At 46.0% G+C, this 23,515-nt stretch overlaps 1 protein-coding gene across 1 annotated transcript in view; it reads left to right on the plus strand.

The window, feature by feature from the left end:
* DGKI (diacylglycerol kinase iota) overlaps positions 1 to 23,515 on the plus strand; it is a 1,705,262-nt gene that overhangs the window by 1,287,094 nt on the left and 394,653 nt on the right. Inside the window, 1 exon segment of the mRNA XM_030215620.1 lies at positions 1,493 to 1,593. Within this exon segment, the coding sequence (XP_030071480.1) occupies positions 1,493 to 1,593 (101 nt within the window).

A 23,515-nucleotide genomic window follows, 5' to 3' on the forward strand; every position in this document is an offset into this window, starting at 1 on the left:
GCCCTGGTAGCCCAGGCCCCTTACACCAAATTTCATCATAACAGAGTAGTCCTCCGCACTCACCCTAAGTTCCTGCCAAAGGTTGTGTCGGAGTTCCATCTGAACCAGTCAATTGTCTTGCCAACATTCTTTCCCCGTCCTCATTCCTGCCCTGCTGAACGTCAGCTGCACACATTGGACTGCAAGAGAGCATTGGCCTTCTATCTGGAGCGGACACAGCCCAACAGACAGTCCGCCCAATTGTTTGTTTCTTTTGATCCCAATAGGAGGGGAGTGGCTGTGGGGAAACGCACCATATCCAATTGGCTAGCAGATTGCATTTCCTTCACTTACGCCCAGGCGGGGCTGGCTCTTGAGGGTCATGTCACGGCTCATAATGTTAGAGCCATGGCTGCGTCGGTAGCCCACTTGAAGTCAGCCTCTATTGAAGAAATTTGCAAAGCTGCGACGTGGTCATCTGTCCACACATTCACATCTCATTACTGCCTGCAGCAGGATACCCGACGCGACAGTCGGTTCGGGCAGTCTGTTCTTCAGAACCTGTTTGGGCTTTAGGATCCAACTCCACCCCCCGAGGGCCCTGTTTGTTCTGTTCCAGGCTCCACTCTCAGTTAGTTGGTAATTTTTTAGGTCAATCTCAGTTATGTCCTCGCCGTTGCGAGGCCCAATTGACCATGGTTGTTGTTTTGAGTGAGCCTGGGGGCTAGGGATACCTCATCAGTGAGAACAAGCAGCCTGCTTGTCCTCGGAGAAAGCGAATGCTACATACCTGTAGAAGGTATTCTCCGAGGACAGCAGGCTGATTGTTCTCACAAACCCGCCCGCCTCCCCTTTGGAGTTGTGTCTTCCCTTGTCTTTGTCTTGCTACACATGAGACTGGCCGGCACAAGCCGGTTTCGGGCGGGAAGACGGCCGCGCATGCGCGGTGCGCGAGGGCTAGCAAAGGCCTTTGCTAGTGAAGATTCCGATTGGAGGGGCTGCCGTGGACGTCACCCCCATCAGTGAGAACAATCAGCCTGCTGTCCTCGGAGAATACCTTCTACAGGTATGTAGCATTCGCTTTATGGCAGATAAAGACCTGTATGGTACAATCAGTCTACCCAACAAGATAAACTCTTAGTATAAGGTATGATATGTATACTTGATCCTGATTTTTCCTTCCCGTTTTCAGTCCACAGACCTTAGAAATCTGCCTGGCACCAGCCTTGTTCTATTCTGAGAGGCTTCATGCAATGGTGGCTGTTAGGTTTTTCTGAGGTCTGAAAGAGCTTTCCTTATCATTGCCAATGAATGACATTACCAACATGTATTTTTTAAAATCCTGCTGTTTATGAAAACCCCCATTGCAATTAAGCAGCATTGAGATATTGACTTAAATGGTTTCAGTACTAATATCCCTATGAATATAGTTATTTTACAATACAGGGAAACTCTATCCTATATCACCTGGTTTCAAATCCAAACAGTTGAAAATTTTTTTTTTGCTTTGCAGCCCTAACTCAGTACTGGATCGCTTGCGTGTTAGAGTAAACAGGATAAGTTTACATGACTATTATGCACTAAATTATGACAAGGGAAAGCTCCGAGAAGCATGTAAGTATGTAATTTTGCATACAATGTATCTAGTTCCATTCTCTTTATTTCTTTATGTTAATTTTATAAGGTGTTTTCCACTTATGAAGCCTATTTTACATGCATAAAAGGATCTATAAAATTGCATGACCATCCAGCTTATAATCGAACGAGAAAAACGCCCAAGTTCCGACCTAAATCGGGAGATGGGCGTTTATCTCACAAAACCGAATAACGTGGTATAATCAAAAGCCGAATTTGGGACGCTTTCAACTGCACTCCGTCGCGGATGCGGACAAAGTGGACGGGGGCGTGTCGAAGGCGTGTCGAAGGCGGAACTGGGGCGTGGTTATCACCCGAACAGAGATGGGCGCCCTTCGCCGATAATGGATGCGTTTGTAGCTAGAATTTAGGGCACTTTTCCTGGACCCTGTTTTTTCACGAATAAGGCCCCAAAAAGTGCCCTAAATGACCAGATTACCCCCAGAGGGAATCGGGGATGACCTCCCCTGACTCCCCCAGTGGTCACTAACCCCCTCCCACCACAAAAAAATGATGTTTCACAACTTTTTATTTTCACCCTCAAATGTCATACCCTCCTCCCAGGCAGCAGTATGCAGGTCCCTGGAGCAGTTGTTAGGGGGTGCAGTGGACGTCAGGCAGGTGGACCCAGGCCCATCCCCCCTACCTGTTACAATTGTGCTGCTTAATGCTTATTAGTCGTCCAACCCCCCCAAACCCACTGTACCCACATGTAGGTGCCCCCCTTTACCCCTTAGGGCTATAGTAATGGTGTAGACTTGTGGGCAGTGGGTTTTGAGGGGGATTTGGGGGGCTCAACACACAATGGAAGGGTGCTATGCACCTGGGAGCTCTTTTACCTGTTTTTTTGTTTTTGTAAAAGTGCCCCCTAGGGTGCCCGGTTGGTGTCCTGGCATGTGAGGGAGACCAGTGCACTACGAATCCTGGCCCCTCCCACGAACAAATGCCTTGGATTTATTCGTTTTTGAGCTGGGCGCTTTCATTTTCCATTATCGCTGAAAAGCAAAAACGCCCAGCTCACACATTGGCGAATAAAACATGGGCGTCTATTTTTTATCGAAAATACGGTTCGGTCCGCCCCTTCACGGACCCGTTCTCGGAGATTAACGCCCATGGAGATAGGCGTTTCTGTTCCATTATGCCCCTCCATATGTGTTCATGGAAAGTGTCCACCTGCTTTTATCGTTTATTCATTTACTAGACTGTCACTTATTACAAAGGTAAATCAGAACAGTTTACAATATAAAATAACATTAAAATAATATTAAAACAGTAGATAAACATACTCTGAAATCCATTTGTGATAGGAAAGCACTACAAAAAGACAACACACATGCAGATTTCACAGACTGTAGTAATAAAAACATTAGTAAAAACACAAAGCTAATGAATTTTTTTTTCTTAGTTTATCCTTTATTTTTATTTTAAATGTTTGTTTCAACTGACTCTCGAAAAAGATATGTTTTTAAAATTTTATGAAAATGAGTATAAGAATCCTCAAGCCTAAGTTCTTTAGGAAGACAATTCCAAAGAGGCGGAGCTAGAAAGAAAAATGCTGATGTCCACGTTGATTCCCATCTAGCTTTAGATGGAGAAGGAATTACAAGTCTATTATCTGTCAACGACCGAAGTGTCCGAGTTGAGATATAGGGGTTAATAAGGTTAGACAAATATGATGGACTAAGTGAATAAAAAGCTTTGTGTGTTAGTGTCAAAACTTTAAATTTTAACCTTGCTTCCATTGGTAGCCAGTGCAATTGATATAATAGTGGAGTAATAATATCCCCTGGATACTATATACAGTGGGGGAAATAAGTATTTGATCCCTTGCTGATTTTGTAAGTTTGCCCACTGACAAAGACATGAGCAGCCCATAATTGAAGGGTAGGTTATTGGTAACAGTGAGAGATAGCACATCACAAATTAAATCCGGAAAATCACATTGTGGAAAGTATATGAATTTATTTGCATTCTGCAGAGGGAAATAAGTATTTGATCCCCCACCAACCAGTAAGAGATCTGGCCCCTACAGACCAGGTAGATGCTCCAAATCAACTCGTTACCTGCATGACAGACAGCTGTCGACAATGGTCACCTGTATGAAAGACACCTGTCCACAGACTCAGTGAATCAGTCAGACTCTAACCTCTACAAAATGGCCAAGAGCAAGGAGCTGTCTAAGGATGTCAGGGACAAGATCATACACCTGCACAAGGCTGGAATGGGCTACAAAACCATCAGTAAGACGCTGGGCGAGAAGGAGACAACTGTTGGTGCCATAGTAAGAAAATGGAAGAAGTACAAAATGACTGTCAATCGACAAAGATCTGGGGCTCCACGCAAAATCTCACCTCGTGGGGTATCCTTGATCATGAGGAAGGTTAGAAATCAGCCTACAACTACAAGGGGGGAACTTGTCAATGATCTCAAGGCAGCTGGGACCACTGTCACCACGAAAACCATTGGTAACACATTACGACATAACGGATTGCAATCCTGCAGTGCCCGCAAGGTCCCCCTGCTCCGGAAGGCACATGTGACGGCCCGTCTGAAGTTTGCCAGTGAACACCTGGATGATGCCAAGAGTGATTGGGAGAAGGTGCTGTGGTCAGATGAGACAAAAATTGAGCTCTTTGGCATGAACTCAACTCGCCGTGTTTGGAGGAAGAGAAATGCTGCCTATGACCCAAAGAACACCGTCCCCACTGTCAAGCATGGAGGTGGAAATGTTATGTTTTGGGGGTGTTTCTCTGCTAAGGGCACAGGACTACTTCACCGCATCAATGGGAGAATGGATGGGGCCATGTACCGTACAATTCTGAGTGACAACCTCCTTCCCTCCGCCAGGGCCTTAAAAATGGGTCGTGGCTGGGTCTTCCAGCACGACAATGACCCAAAACATACAGCCAAGGCAACAAAGGAGTGGCTCAGGAAGAAGCACATTAGGGTCATGGAGTGGCCTAGCCAGTCACCAGACCTTAATCCCATTGAAAACTTATGGAGGGAGCTGAAGCTGCGAGTTGCCAAGCGACAGCCCAGAACTCTTAATGATTTAGAGATGATCTGCAAAGAGGAGTGGACCAAAATTCCTCCTGACATATGTGCAAACCTCATCATCAACTACAGAAGACGTCTGACCGCTGTGCTTGCCAACAAGGGTTTTGCCACCAAGTATTAGGTCTTGTTTGCCAGAGGGATCAAATACTTATTTCCCTCTGCAGAATGCAAATAAATTCATATACTTTCCACAATGTGATTTTCCGGATTTAATTTGTGATGTGCTGTCTCTCACTGTTACCAATAACCTACCCTTCAATTATGGGCTGCTCATGTCTTTGTCAGTGGGCAAACTTACAAAATCAGCAAGGGATCAAATACTTATTTCCCCCACTGTATATATCGCTTTGAGTTGCATGCATAAATTTGGACATGCATTCAATTTGTGCGCAACTTAATTGATTAATGAACAAATCAGTGCTGATAATTGGGCAATAATAATCAATTATCAGTGTATGATATACACTATGATTTAAAAGAAGTGATTCACAATTATGGGAACATGAGAGTCTCTGGTATTCCTATATTTGATAAGTAAATTGCTCATAAGCACTGGTCTATGGTGTAATTAGGAATTTTGATTATAAACTGTGAGGTCAATATTCAGCTGTCTCCTTTGTCTTTTTATATTGCTGTGATTCTGCCCCTTCTTCCCTGACATTGGCATTGATGCTGATTTTAAATTCTCACTCTCCAGCAGCGTGCACATGCCAAAGGAATGCACAAAAGGAACAAAATATGCTCCTTAGTGTGCTCCTGAAAGAAAAGTCCATAAGCTATTATTACAGTGGATTTGGGAAAATCCGCTGCTTATTTCTAGGATACACTGTCAAAATGATGTGGCAGACTCCACCACATAAATTACAAATTACAAAACAAAAAATGTATGGAGACACTACTCAGAGTGATACCTGTTGTTGTATTGTGCAATAGTTTTTACAACGTTTTTACTCGTGGGGAAGGAGTCTCATACTTTACACAGCAAGCTTCATGTCATCCTTCACGGTGAATCTTTCACTATTTCTGCACAATACAAACTTATTTGACTAACAGCGGTGGGTGCGCTTTACTTATCTCAATAGGCCGGCGTGCCCTGTTACCCCGACAGGTTCCTGTTTCGCAAACAACGCTTTGTCAAGGGGAATGCTGGCACCGGACCTACAAAAACAATATCATCAATGTAAAGCATATTAACCCGCTTGTTAGACTACAACCTGTATCTCTGTGTAAAAATGCTCAAGTCTTACCGCTTCACCTTGCTGACACCATCATACCGCTTTACATTGATGATATTGTTTTTGTAGGTCCGGTGCCAACATTCCCCTTGACAAAGCATTGTTTGTGAAACAGGAACCTGTCGGGGTAACGGGGCACGCCGGCCTATTGAGATAAGTAAAGCGCACCCACCGCTGTTAGTCAAATAAGTTTGTATTGTACAGAAATAGTGAAAGGAGGGGGATTGTGAGTCAGTGATTATAAATGTACACATGTGCTCAGATTCACCGTGAAGGATGAAATGAAGCTTGCTGTGTAAAGTATGAGACTCCTTCCCCACAAGTAAAAACGTTGTAAAAACTATTGCACAATACAACAACAGGTATCACTCTGAGTAGTGTCTCCATCCATTTTTTGTTTTGTATTTCTAGGATAAGCAGCATAGCATCTGTTTTACTCTTTTGGGATTTTGTGAACTGGATTGGCCAAGATACTGGGCTTGATGGACATTCAGTCCATCCCAGTATGGCAACACTTATGTTCTTATGTACTTTCTTTTTTGTTTAAATTTTCTTTAGCTATGCACTCTAGATAAAGCTACTCCATACCAATTACTGAATGTTCAGTCATTGAAATCTAAATACCCTTTGGTATATGATCTTTTTATGGAACATAGGTTGGATTTGCTTATTGTAACAGAAACCTGACTTAAGTAGGGGGAGACTCACTATCTCCTTCTGGCATTCCCTTTGAATTATGCTAATTATCATATAACAAATTGGGGTGTGGGGCGAATACAGATAACAAGCTTTTGGGGTGTTATTGGGGACACGATACTCAGTAAGGATTACAGAAGAACATCACTCAGCTCCATTCTACTATTAGGCAAGGTAGTGTAGGAAGCAAATGTGTCCCTTTTCTTTCTACCGACTTCTACACACTACACCCAAATATTAGACAGAACTAACTCCACTCCAAGGGTATTATAAAAATATAGAGTGCTTATTTATTTACAAAAGCAGCAAAAGAATATGAAAGTTGCAGGAATGAATACAATGTCGTTCTTTTTTTTTTAATACCTTTATTGAGGTACAGGACATTCACATTCAAAAAACAAAGAGCATCTTTTACTAAGGCACGCTCATGTTTTTAGCGCGCGCTAAAATTGTGGGCATGCTAAACGTTAGAGATGCCCATAGGAATGCATTGGCATTTCTAACATTTAGTGTGCCCACAATTTTAGCATGCGCTAAAAACGTGAGCTCACCTTAGTAAAAGACGCTCAAAGTGAGAGTAAACCACAATTCACAGCAAATGAGTAGAATGGAATATAAACAACAGCAGGAACATCAAAAACAGTACCCCCAGCTGAACACTATAGGAACATCCTGCCCAATTTTTAATTACCTAGCAGACAGACTGCCCACCCCAGCCCCCCCCCCCCCCCCCCCCCCCCCCATTCCTGGATTACCTGCAGGTCCTGGAAATAACACAATATAAAGTTGCCAGAGAGAACTATATGTCTGGCACACTGGTCTATGGGTGGACAATCCGTTCCTGTTCCCAGCGAGCCTTCTGAAGCATCTTTGCATTCCAGTGTTGCAGGGATGGCAGATTCTTAGCAACTCAGTGTACTAATATGGTCTTCCTGGCCAACATTAAGGCCACGCTAATAAAACGACCCAGAGAGGCAGATATTCCCTGTCTACGCATAGCAGATGCATCCCCCAAAAGTAACACTCGGTAAGACCATTCAATGGATAAATTAGTCACTCACTTCAATGAATCAAGCACACCGACCCAAAAGTCCCACATCTTCATGCATTCAAGAAAGTGCTGGTTAAGATTGCCCACCGCACAGTGGCATTTTGCAGATGTATAATCTGCCCAAAGACCCATCTGCTTCCCTCTAGATCTAGTAATATTAGCTCCATGCAATAACTTGAATTGCATCTCATGTAGACTAGCAATCTAAAGGGGCAGCATCTGTAAAGGGTACAGTATTTTGGGGAGCATGACCATTTTAACCAGTGCTACTCTGCCTAATAAATAAATTGGTAAGCCTTGCCAGCAACGGCATAGCGACCATTGTTTCCAGTTCATCCAGAATGTTTCTATGGTACACCATATCTAAATCTCTGTGAAGATACACCCCCAAATATTTCAGAGTACCCGAGGACCATGCAGGGGGAAAGGTAGGCAGCCACTGACACCCACACGGGGAGGAGACAGGCAAGGCCTCAGATTTTTCAACGTTAATTTTTATCTCTGAAAAAGATCCAAACTGCAAAATGAGGGACGCCAATTTATGGACTGTATCTGTGGCCTGATGTAGCTATATGAGCATTTTGTCAGCAAACAGGTTAATCCTGTATTCCTGACACCCAACACAAAGACCCCTAATCTCAGAAGAATGCCTAATTTTAGTGGCTAGGGGTTCCAGCGATAGCACAAATAACATAGGAGATAAAAGGTAGCCCTGTCGCGTACCCCGTTCCAGAACAAATTCTGGGGTTAAAGTGCCATTAATCAAGATTTGTGCCATTGGATGACTGTATAGGGACTGTACTCCCCCTCAAAATTCCCCCATAATACCAAATTGGGGAAGAACCCAGAACAGATAGTTCCATAATATCTTATCAAATGCTTTCCCTGCATCAAGGCTTGTTATGATAGCATCTCCTGGCGTACCCCCCAGAGTCTGCAAAGCTGACAAAGCACACAAGATATTGGTGGAAGCATACCTGCCGGGCACGAAGCCGGCCTGATCTACATGTATTAACTCAGGTAACACCCTCCCCAGTCTTCATGCCATTATGTTAGTGAGTAGCTTAATTTCCTGGTTGAGGAGCAAGATAGGGCGATATGAGCTAAGCAGCTCTGCATCCCTCCCCGGCTTGGGAAGCACCACAACATGAGCATGGGCCAATCTTCCCCCTGCCTCTCCAGTCGTGCAAAGGTGATGGCACAAATCTTGGAAGGGAGGCCCAATCTTTCCACCGAGAATTTTATAAAACTCGGGTCCCAATCCATCAGGGCCTGGAGCTTTCGCCAGTTTTAAGATACCAAATAGCGTGGCAAAATCTCCAATGCCTCAACAGAAGTATTTAAGGCAGCTCTGTGGTCCTTCGATAATTGAGGCAATTCAAGGTCCTGAAAGAATGACTGTCTCTGGCCCCGATCACTATCCATTTTATCATAAAGAGCCTTGTAGAACTTCACAAAGGCGTCCTGCACATCTTCCAATGCAGTTACTACTCTCCCTTCCTGTGTACGCATCTTAGTAATTACCTGTTTTGCCCCTCCTGTATTTCACTAATGTGGATAGCAATTTCCCAGCCTTATTCCCCCATCGATAAAGATTATACTTATACCTAAGAATATCTTCAGTAGCCCTGGCATTTAAGAGGTTATTAATTTGTTTCCAAATGGCGTTATATTTCCGTCTCACTGCCTCATCCATGGTAAGAATATGTGTGCCCCGGATTCTCTGCAACTGGGCAGTTAGTGCTAGCAGATGCTTCTCCCGTTCCATATGGGTTATATAGGGGAACTGGTAGTAGGAGCAGTATATCTGAGCTGAAGGAGTTTTTTGGTTACCTGTTCATTCATCACCTACACTTGGATATAAAGGACTTGATCCACTGATGTGGTTTTGATAGCGGCAACTGTTTCCAGTTTAAGCGCTTATGTGAACTCAGCACAGAGTTGCTGCACGGCGCTAAAAAACAAGAGGAACTTGGAACAGATATTGTTATCTGTAATCGGTGGAACAGTTGGATTAAATAACTGCTAAGTGTATAAATACTTATGATAGATCATTAGGATCTTTAGTTTGTGTTCTAGGAATATACTATTGCATGAAACCATATGAACATTTGAGATGGTAATATGGGATTTGTAAATGCATATGATGGTGGATTTGAAGGGGTAGGTGATTGAGTGAGCGAGGTATGAATGAGTTGAAGGTTAGATTTTATTATATACTGTATGATTCCATATGGAAGCAATAAAAGATATAGTTGGTATCCATACTTATGACTGGAGTTTTTTGTAACGAGTTTGCGTCATATAGGCCAGAATTTTCCCTCTCAACACTGCTGTACCCGCCTCCCAACAGGTGAAAGGGTCAATTGATTCAGGGTCATTATTGAGGAGGTACTGGTCCCAGGCCTGGTGCAGGAAGACTCTAAATTGGGGGTCCAAATATAAGGTAGGATTCATACGCCATAGCCTCGACCCCTCTCCTTGGTGTCATCGAATGTCCATCCATACTAAACATGATCCAAAACCGCCCCGTCGGCAATGTCAGCAGCCGCCACCTTAGAAAGGAAAGAAGGGACCAGAAGCAAATAATCAAGGTGCGCATGCACCCCATGCACCTGAGAGAAAAAAGTATAATCATGATTCTCTGGGTGGAACACACGCCAGATATCTAACAGACCCAGCTCGCACATGAGGAGATTTACACCTTTATCCCCCATGCAGAAGCTCGGGGTTTTGCCGGATGAAAATCTATGGGAGAGTCCAATGTTGAAGTCCCCCCACCCCCACAATAAGCTGATACCCATTAATTGATGCAAGCTGTGCTAGCGAGCGAGAAAAGAAACAGTGTGAATAGACATTAGGAGCGTAAACTAAGCATAAGGCAACCCTAACCCCCGCTAACTCTCCCACCCACAACACATAACGGCCATCCGGGTCTTGAACCAACCTATGCAATTCAACATGATGTTTTTTATTGATTAAGATAGCCACTCCCCTCTGTCTGCCACTAAAGGAAGAATAGGCTAACTCACCCACCCAATTGTGTCTCAGTTTTAAATGTTCCACATTTGATAAGTGAGTCTCCTGTAAGAACATAACATCTACCTTCATCTTGGAGCAATATGATAAAACTTTATTGCGCTTAATAGGGGAATGTATACCATCTACATTTAAGGAGGTATATCTCAGATTACTCGTACAGTATAATCCGGGCACACATGCAGATGAAGAAATTAAAGAAAAGAGCATAGGGGGCAATGTCCCAGCCTCGCTGCCCCCTCTTCTTCGCTCCTTGCAAGAATAAGGCAACCAAAGAAACACCAAAGGAAGCCCCAGGTATCCAGTAACTCCACATCTAGCCCTTCCCCTAGCCTGTCCCACTCCCCCTAACCCAGTTTACCCCCGATTCACACAAACATCCAAGTATTTCAAACCACAAACACAGGCCATACAGCAGCATCTGCCCCCTTCCCTATCTCACTCATACCAAGTACGACCCCTTGAATTACCCTACATCCCACCCCAAGAACACTCAGTGTTACAGCTTCCCCACATTATAGGCTCCCCTCCCCTTCCAGTCCCCTCCCCCCCACATCATCATCCCAGTGTGACATGCAGCACAGTTATACAGTCTCAATACAAGGAGGAGTACATCAAACAAAATATAAGCAAGATCCCCCATAAAACTCTGAAGACCACAGGTAATACACACTGGGCCATTGGCTATGAATAGTCATCAGCTATGAGCAGTCCTCATTGGTTCCTCAGTGGATCTCAACGTCAGGCGGTAAAAAAACCGAACCCCAAAACAAAACAAACAAAAAAACCCCCTCCATAGCACCCAGAGGCATACAGTACACAGAACATGCGGACCATCGCAACAAGATCTAGTAGCTAGAACATAGTACTATTGGGCAGAAATAAGGCAATAACAAAGTCTGTCTGGCGTTTAATCAGTTATTGTCCACAGCCCAGATCACAGTGGCAGATGATCCAACAACCTACTCCTCTTTGGCTTCCTTTCTTTAACATCAGTGGTAGACCCAAATATAGCTGCATAAGCAGAGCAACCCGTCTCAATAACAGACTGATAACTCACGACAGCTGTTCCAAAAAGGCTTTCAGCTCCCCTGGTGTGTCCATGAACATTGTATTACTGTTGTGCACGATGCGCACTCGTGCAGAATATTGAAGAGAAAACTTGATCCTTTTATTAAACAGCTGGGAGCAATATGGTGATAGACACTTGCGCAAATCTGATACCTGTGACGAGAAATCCTAGAACATCAAAATTTTCAAACCTTGGTATGCCACCTCTTTTCATTGATGAAACTTGGCCATAAGTTGAACCTTTTCAGCATAATTGAGAATGCGGTCAACTACTGGGCAGGGCCTAGTATCCTGATCATGGAGCACGCCCACGCGGTGCACTCGCTCAATCCGCAGCCGCGTCCCTTCTCCTTCTAGACCTAACTCCCGAGGAAGCCAGGATTCTGTTAAGCCCCACAGTTCTTTATCTTTCACTCCTTCAGGTAAGCCAACAAGCCGAATGTTGTTGTGGCAGCTCCTGTTCTCTTGGTCGTCTACCCGCTCCTCTAGATGTTTGCAGCGTTTCTCCAGATTTGCTTCTTGAGAGGACATGGTGGTGATAAGATCTTCTTGATGCAATATTCTGTCTTCTGCCTTCTGGATATGGGCAGCTTGCATTACCATACTCTCCTTGAGCTCATCCATCGCGGCGTGTAGCTTAGATAATTTATCATCCAGAATATCTGCCAGGCTCTGCATTATTTCTTTAACCATTGCCTCTTGCAATATGATTATGGGCAGATCTCGAGACCCCTTCGGTGTTTCATTCTCTGATGCCATCTTGGACGTGGGAATACCTCCGCACTGTCTGGCAGGCCTCTGGGTCTTGGCGGGCATACCTAAATCAGCGCTTCTCCAAAATTGCCACAGCTGCACAAACTCTTAAGCCGCTTAGTATGACTCACTGGAGTCCGATACAGAGAGAATAGCAGGCGTTAAAACTGACTTATTGTGGCAGGGGAGAGGAGAGAAGCCGCAAGGTGTCCGTTCCGGTTGCAGCCATCACTTGACTCCTAATACAATGCAGTTCTTATCATAGAAACAGCTCAGAGTAAATGCACATTACCCTAGACAGACTTATAATTCAGTCAGTTACTCTACCTACAACACTTATACATGGCAACCATACAACCTGGTGCAGACATCCCGCAGATGGCAGAGTGTTCCTCAGATGTTCGGTCAGATGGGAAGCAGGGGCTGCTCAGATGGAATGTTCCCTTGTCCTCATTTTCAGTCCTTCTTACAGAAGGAAAAGCCAGCTGCAGCAGATGTGGTGATGTCATTCCTGGCTTGGCCCGGACCCCACATGTTCTGTGAAACAACCTTGTTTGTTTCAGATTGTTATGACTTAAGGTCCACAATGAAGGGCACTTTAAACACAAAGTCAGCCACTGTGTGTGGGACAACAGACCTGGAATTTTCCATCATTGTGGTTTACAGATTCAACCACTACATCACACTCGCAATATACTAGAGCCACTCCTACCATAGAGTGCATTGTCCCAGGAAACAGCATGTTGTGATATTCTGTCTTTCCAGCCATTATGTCAGCTAGGTCACCAAGGGAATTTCCAGTGGTCCTTGGCTGGCCTGCAGTTTTGATGAAGTTTGCAATGTCCTTGCTGACTGTGTCCACACCCACACACAGTCCTTAGCACTGACAGACGAGGTTAGCCAAAGTCTGTACTTGTCAGGTTGGAAATGTTGAATAGTGCTAGGTTATTATAATCCTACATACTTTGTTATATAAGGACATACAGTGCTGTATTCAAACTTTCTATACCGCCTTTGCTAACAAGCACAGTCCTTAGCACTGAAAGATGAGGTTAGCCATAGTCTGTATTTGTCAGGTTGGAAATGCTGAATAGTGCCAGGTTATTATAATCCTACATACTTTGTTATATAAGGACATACAGCTCTGTGTATTTATTTATTTATCTATTTATTTATTTATTTATTTATGTATTTATTCAAACTTTCTATACCGCCTTTGCTAACAAGCAGTTCAAAACAGTGTACAGTAATCATAATCAAAAAACATACATTCAAAGTAAGCAAAAGGAACTACAATAATGGATAGGAAAGTGAAATACAGACAAGCATACAACTGGGAGAGATCAGATAAATGCCTAGGTTGGGAAGGAGAAGGAGAGGAAGACATTTAGGGATAGGACTGAGGTTAATCGAGTGCAGAATTAAATTCAGAGAATCTAACTCTAAGGAGCAGGAAAGGCTTGATTAAAAAGCTAGGTTTTAAGCAGGGATTTAAATTTCTCTGAGACAAGAAGGCTGCTTGTTCTCACATGTGGGTCGGCATCCACGGCGGCCCCAGGAATGGAGATTTTCCAGCAAAATCTTCAAAAACTTTGCGACAGACAGTAGAGCGCGGGACGGAAGCACCGCGCATGCGCGGCCATCTTCCCACCCGTGCGCGTCCGTTCCCACCTCAGTTTTTTCTTTTCTGTGGTGGAGAGTGGCTGCCTGTCGGTCTCTCTCCCTCAGGTCCCAGGAAAAATAGGCGCCTTTTGCGTGTTGCTTATCGCTTTCTTTTTGTTTCACGTTGCCTTTTTTGTTGTTTTTTCTTTTTCCAGTTAAAAAAAAAAGGAAACCCTCTTTTTCCTAGTTTTTGTCCCTTGGTAAGTTTCCTTTCATTTCCGTTGCGGCCTTCTTGGGCCGCACATCCGCGGTACTCTTTTTTTTTTGTGCCCTTAGTTGGCACAATCGAGCCATTTGATTTCGCCGCCGTGATTTTTCCACTGATGTCATTGAAGCCTCCCAGCGGCTTCAAGAAGTGTGCTCGGTGCCAGCGGTCGATCTCGGGCACTGACCCGCACTCCTGGTGCATCCAGTGCCTTGAGCCCGACCATTGCCCAGACGCAAGTTGTGTCTGAGCTTGAAAAAGCGGACACAGGCGTCGAGAAGAGCTGTTCGGTACCGTCTTTTCGGAGCTCCAACTGATTCCTCGGCATCGATGTCAACAGCGGTACCGAGGTCGGCGTCGTCGATATTGGCACCGGGGATGGCATCGACATCGGGAGTGCAGGTAATGGCTGTCTGAACTTCACCTTTAGCTGGGAATAGTGGGCCATCGAGCGGGTCTCCACCTATCTCAAAGGCTCCTGCTGTGCAGGACCACCGGGACCTACCAATGTCGGACCCGACCTCGCGGAGGCATGTGGATTACACAATTTCCTTGTCGGTACTGAGGAGTATCGGTGACGTGCTTTGAGCGAAGGTGAAGAAGCATCGGCACCGGTCTCCTTCAAGACACGGTATCGGAGCTCTGGGGCATCAAAGGATTCGGCACCCGGAAAGCATCGATGCCAGGAGGAGCGCTCACCCTTCATACAGGAGGTGTTGGTGCATTGTTCTTCGGACAGCCCGGTACTGCCTCCCCGGCTTTCACAGATTCTGACTTCGACTCTGGTACCAGCCCCACAGCCTTCCTCGACAGCAACTCTGGAGGAGAGCATTTGAGCCATTCTTCCAGGTCTTTTGGAAGGGCTGCTGTTCCGGTACCAGGGGTGCTTGCGCCCTCAGTACCGTCAATGGAAGCAGCAGCTGACTCCGTGCCTGTGGTGAGGTCCCTGACGCCGGTACCGCTTGCGGCATTGGCCTCAGCTGCCACCCAGGTCGACTCCCCATCAACGTCGTTGGAGGGAGCTTCATCGCCGCCGGCATGGGAGTCGACTTCTTGTCATCGCCATAGGGGACATGGTTCCTCAGCGTCGAGACGGGCCCGGTTTCCGACTGTAGTTCGGAAACTCTTATCCGATACCGAGGAGGATGCCTCCTGGGATGAAGGGGAAGACCCCAGATATTTCTCTTCCAAGGAGTCTTGTGGTCTTCCTTCTGATCCTACTTCTTCACCTGAAAGGAAGCTTTCTCTGCCAGAGAGTCTCTCCTTCTCGTCATTTGTCCAGGAAATGTCTGTGGGCATTCCCTTCCCTGTGGTAACTGAGGATGAGCCCAGGACTGAGATGCTCGAGGTCCTTGACTATCCTTCACAACCTAAGGAGTCATCCACTGCTCCTCTGCATAATGTCCTTAAGGAGACATTGCTGAGGAACTGGATGAAACCGTTATCTAATCCCACCATCCCCAAGAAAGTGGAGTCCCAGTATCGGATCCATGGAGAACCTGAGTTGATGAGGTCGCAGTTACATCACGACTCTGTGGTTGTGGATTCTGCTCTCAAGAGAGCCAGAAGTACTAGAGATTTCGCCTCGGTGCCCCCGGGGCGAGAAGCTAGGACTTTAGACTCTTTTAGGAGGAAAGCCTACCAGTCCTCTATGCTCGTGTCCAAAATTCAGTCCTACCAGCTCTACACGAGAATTCACATGCGGAACAATGTTAAGCAACTGGCGGACTTGGTGGATAAGCTCCCTCCGGAGCACGCCAGGCCTTTTCAGGAGGTGGTCAGGCAGCTGAAGGCATGTCGTAAATTCCTGTCCAGGGGTGCTTACGACTCTTTTGATGTTGCATCCAGATCCGCTGCTCAAGGTATAGTGATGCGCAGACTCTCATGGCTGCATGCCTTTGACCTGGACAATCGGACCCAGTAGCGGCTTGCGGATGTTCCTTGCTGGGGGGGGGAATAATATTTTTGGCGAGAAGGTCGAGCAGGTGGTAGAGCAGCTCCACCAGTGGGAAACCGCCCTCGACAAACTCTCCCACCGGGAGCCATCACCATCTACCTCAACAGGTAGACGTTTTTTCAGGGGAAGGAGGAATGCTCCCTATGCAGTAAGCATAGGTACAATCCACCTTCCTGACAGCCTTCTCAGGCTCAACCCCAGCGTGCTCATTCGCGTCAACAGCATGCGCCCAGACAGGCCCCTGCAGCTCCCCAGCAAAAGCAAGGGACGGGCTTTTGACTGGCTCCAGCTGAGCATAGCCGCTATCAAAGTGTCCATGCTGGACGATCTACCGGTTGGAGGGAGGTTTAAATTTTTTCACCAAAGGTGGCCTCTCATAACCTCCGACCGATGGGTTCTTCAAATAGTCCGGTTAGGGTACTCCCTGAATTTGATTTCCAGACCTCCAAATTGTCCACCGGGAGCTCAGTCCTTCAGCTTCCAGCACAGGCAGGTACTTGCAGAGGAACTCTCCGCCCTTCTCAGCGCCAATGCGGTTGAGCCCGTACCACCAGGGCAAGAAGGGCTGGGAATCTATTCCAGGTACTTCCTTGTGCAAAAGAAAACAGGGGGGATGCGTCCCATCCTAGACCTAAGGGCCCTGAACAAATATCTGGTCCGAGAAAAGTTCAGGATGGTTTCCCTGGCACCTTTCTTCCCATGATTCAGAAAAATGATTGACTATGCTCTCTGGACTTAAAGGATGCTTATACACATATCCCAATACTTCCAGCTCACAGGCAGTATCTTCGATTCCGTCTGGGAACACAGCACTTTCAGTATTGTGTGCTACCCTTTGGTCTCGCGTCTGCGCCCAGGGTTTTTACAAAATGCCTGGCAGTTGTTGCAGAACACCTCAGAGGCAGGAGCTCTACAGTCCATGGAGATGACTCTCAAACTCCTGGAGCTACTTGGGTTTGTTGTAAATTACCCAAAGCCCCATATCCTTCCAGTTCAACAATTTAAATTCATAGGAGCTCTGCTGGACTCTCAGACAGCTCGGGCCTATCTTCCCAAGGTGAGGGTGGACAATCTTCTGTCCCTGGTTTCCTGAGCCAGAGTGTCTCAGCAGATCACAGCTCGGCAGATGTTGAGACTTCTGGGCCACATGGCCTCCACAGTTCATGTGATACCCATGGCACGCCTTCACATGAGATCTGCTCAATGGACCGCATTTCACAATTCCCTTCACTGGTGGACAATTCGATCCAATTTGACCTTGGGACGTCCCTTCCAAATTCCCCAGCCTCAAAAAGTGCTGACCATGGATGCATTTCTCCTGGGGTGGAGAGCTCATGTAGATGGGCTCCACACTCAGGGAGTTTGGTCCCTCCAGGAATCAGGTCTTCAGAATAATCTCCTGGAGTTGCGAGCGATCTGGAATGCGCTAAAATGTGCTAAAGGCTTTCAGAGATTGGCTGTCAAATCAAATTATTCATATTCAGACAGACAACCAGGTTGCCATGTACTACATCAACAAGCAGGGGGGGCACCAGATCTCGCCACCTGTGTCAGGAAGCCATCCAGATGTGGCTTTGGGCTCGTCGTCATGGCATGTTTCTCCAAGCCACCTATCTGGCAGGCGTAAACAACAGTCTGGCCGACAGGTTGAGCAGAATTATGCACCCTCATGAGCGTTCGCTCAACTCGGGCGTGGTACGCAAGATCTTCCGAGCGTGGGGCACCCCCTCAGTGGATCTTTTTGTCACTCAGATCAATCACAAGGTCCCTCAGTTCTGTTCCAGACTTCAGGCCCATGACAGACTAGCATCAGATGCTTTTCTCCTTCATTGGGGGAAGGGCCTTCTGTATGCATATCCTCCCATACCTCTGGTGGGGAAGACTTTGCTGAAACTGCAGCAAGACTGTGGAACCATGATTCTGATTGCACCCTTTTGACCTCGTCAGATTTGGTTCCCTCTTCTTCTGGAGTTGTCCACCGAAGAACCGTGGAGATTGGAGTGTTTTCCAACCCTCATCACTCAGAACAAAGGGGCGCTTCTGCATCCCAACCTCCAGTCTCTGGCTCTCACGGCCTGGATGTTGAGAGCATAGACTTCGCCTCCTTAGGTCTATCTGAGGGTGTCTCCCGAGTCTTGCTTGCTTCCAGGAAAAATTCCACGAAGAGGTGTTATTCTTTTAAATGGAGGAGGTTTGCCGTCTGGTGTGACAGCAAGGCCCTAGATCCTCGCTCTTGTCATACACAGACCCTGCTTGAATACCTTCTACACTTGTCAGAGTCTGGTCTCAAGACCAACTCCGTAAGGGTTCATCTTAGTGCAATTAGTGCTTTCCATCATCGTGTAGATGGTAAGCCTATCTCTGGACAGCCTTTAGTTGTTCGCTTCATGAGAGGTTTGCTTTTATCAAAGCCCCCTGTCAAACCTCCTACAGTGTCATGGGATCTCAACGTCGTCCTCATCCAGCTGATGAAACCTCCTTTTGAGCCACTGGATTCTTGCCGTCTGAAGTACTTGACCTGGAAGGTCATTTTCTTGGTGGCTGTTACTTCAGCTCATAGAGTCAGTGAGCTTCAAGTCTTGGTAGCCCATGCTCCTTATACTAAATTTCATCATATCAGAGTAGTGGATGCTTGGAATGCCCTCCCGCGGGAGGTGGTGGAAATGAAAACGGTAACGGAATTCAGACATGCGTGGGATAAACATAAAGGAATCCTGTTCAGAAGGAATGGATCCTAAAGAGCTTAGCCGAGATTGGGTGGCAGAGCCGGTGGCGGGAGGCCGGGATGGTGCTGGGCAGACTTATACGGTTTGTGCCAGAGCCGGTGGTGGGAGGTGGGACTGGTGGTTGGGAGGTGGGGATGGTGCTGGGCAGACTTATACAGTCTGTGCCCTGAAAAGGACAGGTACAAATCAAGGTAAGTTATACACAAAAAGTAGCACATATGAGTTTATCTTGTTGGGCAGACTGGATGCAGGTCTTTTTCTGCCGTCATCTACTATGTTACGCACCCTAAGTTCTTGCCCAAAGTGGTGTCGGAGTTCCATCTGAACCAGTCAGTTGTCTTGCAAACATTCTTTCCCCGTCCTCATACCCGCCCTGCTGTACATCCGTTGCATATATTGGACTGCAAGAGAGCATTGGCCTTCTATGTGGAGCGGACAAGCCCCTTCAGACAGTCCACCCAAATGTTTGTTTCTTTTGATCCCAACAGAAGGGGAGTTGCTGTCGGGAAACACACCATTTCTAATTGGCTAGCAGATTGCATTTCCTCCACTTACGTCCAGGCTGGGCTGACTCTTGAGGGTCATGTCATGGCTCATAGTGTTAGAGCCATGGCAGCGTCAGTGGCCCACTTGAAGGCAGCCACTATTGAAGAGATTTTCAAGGCTGTGACGTGGTCATCTGTCCACACATTCACCTCTCATTACTGCCTTCAGCAGGATTCCCAACGCGACAATCGGTTCGGGCAGTCGGTGCTGCAGAATCTGTTTGGGGTCTAGAATCCAACTCCACCCCCCTAGGCCCATTTTTATTCTGTTCCAGGCTGCACTCTCAGTTGGCTGTTTCTTCGTAGGTCAATCTCTGTTATGTCCTCACCATTGCAAGGTCCAATTGACCTTCTTTCTTGTTTTGAGTGAGCCTGGGGGCTAGGGATACCCCACATGTGAGAACAAGCAGCCTGCTTGTCCTTGGAGAAAGCGAAGATACTTACCTGTAGCAGGTATTCTCCAAGGACAGCAGGCTGATTGTTCTCCCCTTTGGAGTTGTTGTGTTATGCTTTATTTGCTTTTAATTTAACTGAGGCGGGAACGGATGCGCGCGGGTGGGAAGATGGCCGCTCATGCGTGGTGCGTCCGTCCCACCCTCTACTGGCTGTCGCAAAGTTCTTGAAGATTTTGCTGGAAAATCTCCATTCCTGGGGCCGCCATGGATGCCGACCCACATGTGAGAACAATCAGCCTGCTGTCCTCGGAGAATACCTGCTACAGGTAAGTATCTTCGCTTTCTTCAAAGAAAGCCCTCCCTTTTGTCTCCACTACTTCCACCAGGATGCCATTCCACAGATTCACCACCCTTTCTGTGAAGACATTTCCTCAGGTTACTTTTGAGTCTATCCCCTTTCACCTTCATCCTATGCTCCCTCGTTCCAGAGTTTCCTTTCAATTGAAAAAGACTTGCCTCTTGTGCATTTATGCCACATAATTATTTAACTGTCTCAATCACATCTCCCCTCTCCTGCCGTTCTTCCAAAGTTTACATATTGAGATCTTTAAGTCTGCCCCTATACGCTTTATGACAAAGACCACTGACTATCTTAGTAGCTGCCCTCTGGACTGACTTCATCCTCTTTATATCTTTTTCAAGGTGCGATCTCCAGAATTGTACCCAATATGCTAAATGAGGTCTTACCAGAGTCTTATACAGGGATATCATCACCTCCTTTTTCCAAGTAGCCATTCCTCTCTCTGTGCACCCAAGCATCCTTCTATCTTTCACCATCACCTTTTCCACCTGTTTGGCTACCTGAAAATAATCACATACAATCACACTCACTCCTCTTTCATGCACAAAAGTTCTTCACCCCCTAAACTTTACTGTTCCCTCAGGTTTTTGCAGTCGAAATGCATGACCCTGCATTTTTTTATAACTAAATCTATGCTGCCAAATTTCAGACCATTCCTCTATCTTCACCAAGTCCTTCCTCATATTCTTCACTCTATCAGGGGTGTCTTGCAGTATTTTGTGTCATCCACAAAGAGGCAAACCTTACCAGACAGCCCTTCAGCAATATCACTTACAAAAATGTTAAAAAGTACCAAACCAAGAACCAAACCTTGTGGCATACCACTGGTAACATCCTTTTCCTCAGAATGATCTCCATTTATCACTACCCTCTGTTGCCTTCCACTCAACCAGTGTCTAACCCAGTCAGTCACTTTAGGGCCCATACCAAAGGTACTCAATTTATTTATTAGTCTTCTGTGTGGAACCGTGTCAAAGGCTTTACTAAAATCTAAATACACCACATCTAGTGCTCTCCCTCAATCCAACTCTCTGGTAACCCAATAAAAGAAATTAATCAGATTTGACTAACAAGACCTGCCTCTTGTGAAACTATGTTGTCTCGGATCCTGTAATCTATTGGATTTCAAAAATTATCCTCTGTTTTATAAGCGTTTCCATTAATTTACTTACCACAGAAGTCTGACTTACAGGCCTATAGATCCCAACATCTTCCTTACTTTTACTTTTGTAAAAGGGACCACATCTGTTCTTCTCCAGTCCTCCGGGATCACTCCCCACTCTAGAAAAGCATTGAAAAGGTCAGCCAGTAGAGAAACTAAAACTTCCCTAATTTCTTTCAGTACTCTCGGATGTATGCAATCTGGCCCCATAACTTTGTCCACCTTTGGTTTAGACAGCTCCTCATGAACACAGTCCTCTGAAAATTGTTCAGGGACTGCCACCCCTCTGTTCCTATTTGTGTTTTGTCTTCTGCAGTCCTGTTCCCGGCCTTCAGCTGTGAACACAGAACAGAATTAATGCTGTTAAGCAATTCCAGCTTTTCTTTATCAGCTTCTACATGCTTCTCCCCTTTACCTTTGAGTCTCACAATGCCACTTTTGCACTTCCTCCTATCACTAACATATTTTAAAAAAAAGTCTTGTCCCCCAATTCTATTGTATTTGTTGATTTGTAACAGAGTACAGTGGAAAACATGAATCTGCAGAAGCTAGTAGAATGGTCTAGTGTTTGACAATTAAAATTCAATGCAAAGAAGTGCAAAGTGATGCACTTAGAGACTAGAAATCCATGGGAGACGTATGTGTTAGACGGTGAGATTCTGATATGGACAGGCAGAGAGAGAGAGATCTTGGGGTGATAGTATCTGAGGATCTGAAGGCGACAAAACAGTGTGACAAGGTGGTGGCCGTAGCCAGAAGGATGCTAGGCTGTATAGAGGTGTAACCAGCAGAAGAAAGGAGGTGTTGATGCCCCTGTACAAGTTGTTGGTGAGGCCCCACCTGGAGTTTTCTGTTCAGTTTTGGAGGCTGTATCTTGCTAAGGATGTAAAAAGACTTGAAGCAGTGTAAAGAAAAGCTACACAAATGGTATGGGATTTGTGTTACAAGACATACGAGGAGAGACTTACTGACCTGAACATGTATACCCTGGAGGAAAGGAGAAACAGTGATGATATGATACAGACATTCAAATATTTGCTCTACCATTGCCAAAATCACAGCTAAGATTCAGACCAGTCTCGCCATCATGTCTAACTGGGCTAGCACATTTAAGTTTAAACTCAACCAGGAAAAAACGCAGTGCCTCATCCTCTCCTTCCAGTTTAACAAGTCACTCCCGGCCTCGGTCACTGTGCAGAACATCTCCATTCCTGTCGCTGCCAGTATGAGACTTCTTGGGGTCATTCTGGACCCCCACCTGACCCTTGAGCGCCAAGTCTTGTCCGTTACGAAGCGCATGCTCCTTTCCATGAGGTCCCTTAAGCGTATTAAGCAGTATCTTCCTTTTGACCTGCACAGGATGCTAATCCACTCACTCGTCTTAAGCCACTTTGACTACTGCAATGGAATTTATACTGGTTGCAAGGAGCACATCCTTAAGAAGCTACAGACTGCACAGAACACAGCGGCGCGACTGCTATTTGGCAAATCGCGGTTTGAGGCAGCGAGGCCCCTCCATGAAAAGCTCTACTGGCTTCCAATCAAAGAAAGGATTGAATTCAAAGTTTGTATTCTCGTTCACAAGATTGTCTACGGGGAGGACCCAACCTGTATATTTAGCCTCATCGACCTCCCGCCCAGGAATTCCGTGAAGTCCTCCCGCACCTATTTGACTCTCCACTTTCCTAACTGCAGGAACTTGAGATATAAGCTGCTCTTCGCCTTGTCGTTCAGCTACACATGCCCCCGTTTTTGGAACGCTCTACCATCACCGTTAAAAGAGACAGCCTATTCAAGAAATCTCTAAAGACTTACCTGTGTAATCGTTCTTACTCCACTCCTGCTTGATCCCCTGCATTCCCTCATTCCTCTCCCCTGTTGACCCCCTCTCTCCCCCTCCTCTACTCACTACTCCATCTTACATATGACTTATTGTATTGTACTCTTCCTTTAACGTTGTAAGCCACATAGAGCCTGCCTTGGTGG

This window comes from Microcaecilia unicolor, chromosome 10 (assembly GCF_901765095.1).
Source record: "Microcaecilia unicolor chromosome 10, aMicUni1.1, whole genome shotgun sequence".
NCBI classification, from domain to species: Eukaryota; Metazoa; Chordata; class Amphibia; order Gymnophiona; family Siphonopidae; genus Microcaecilia; species Microcaecilia unicolor.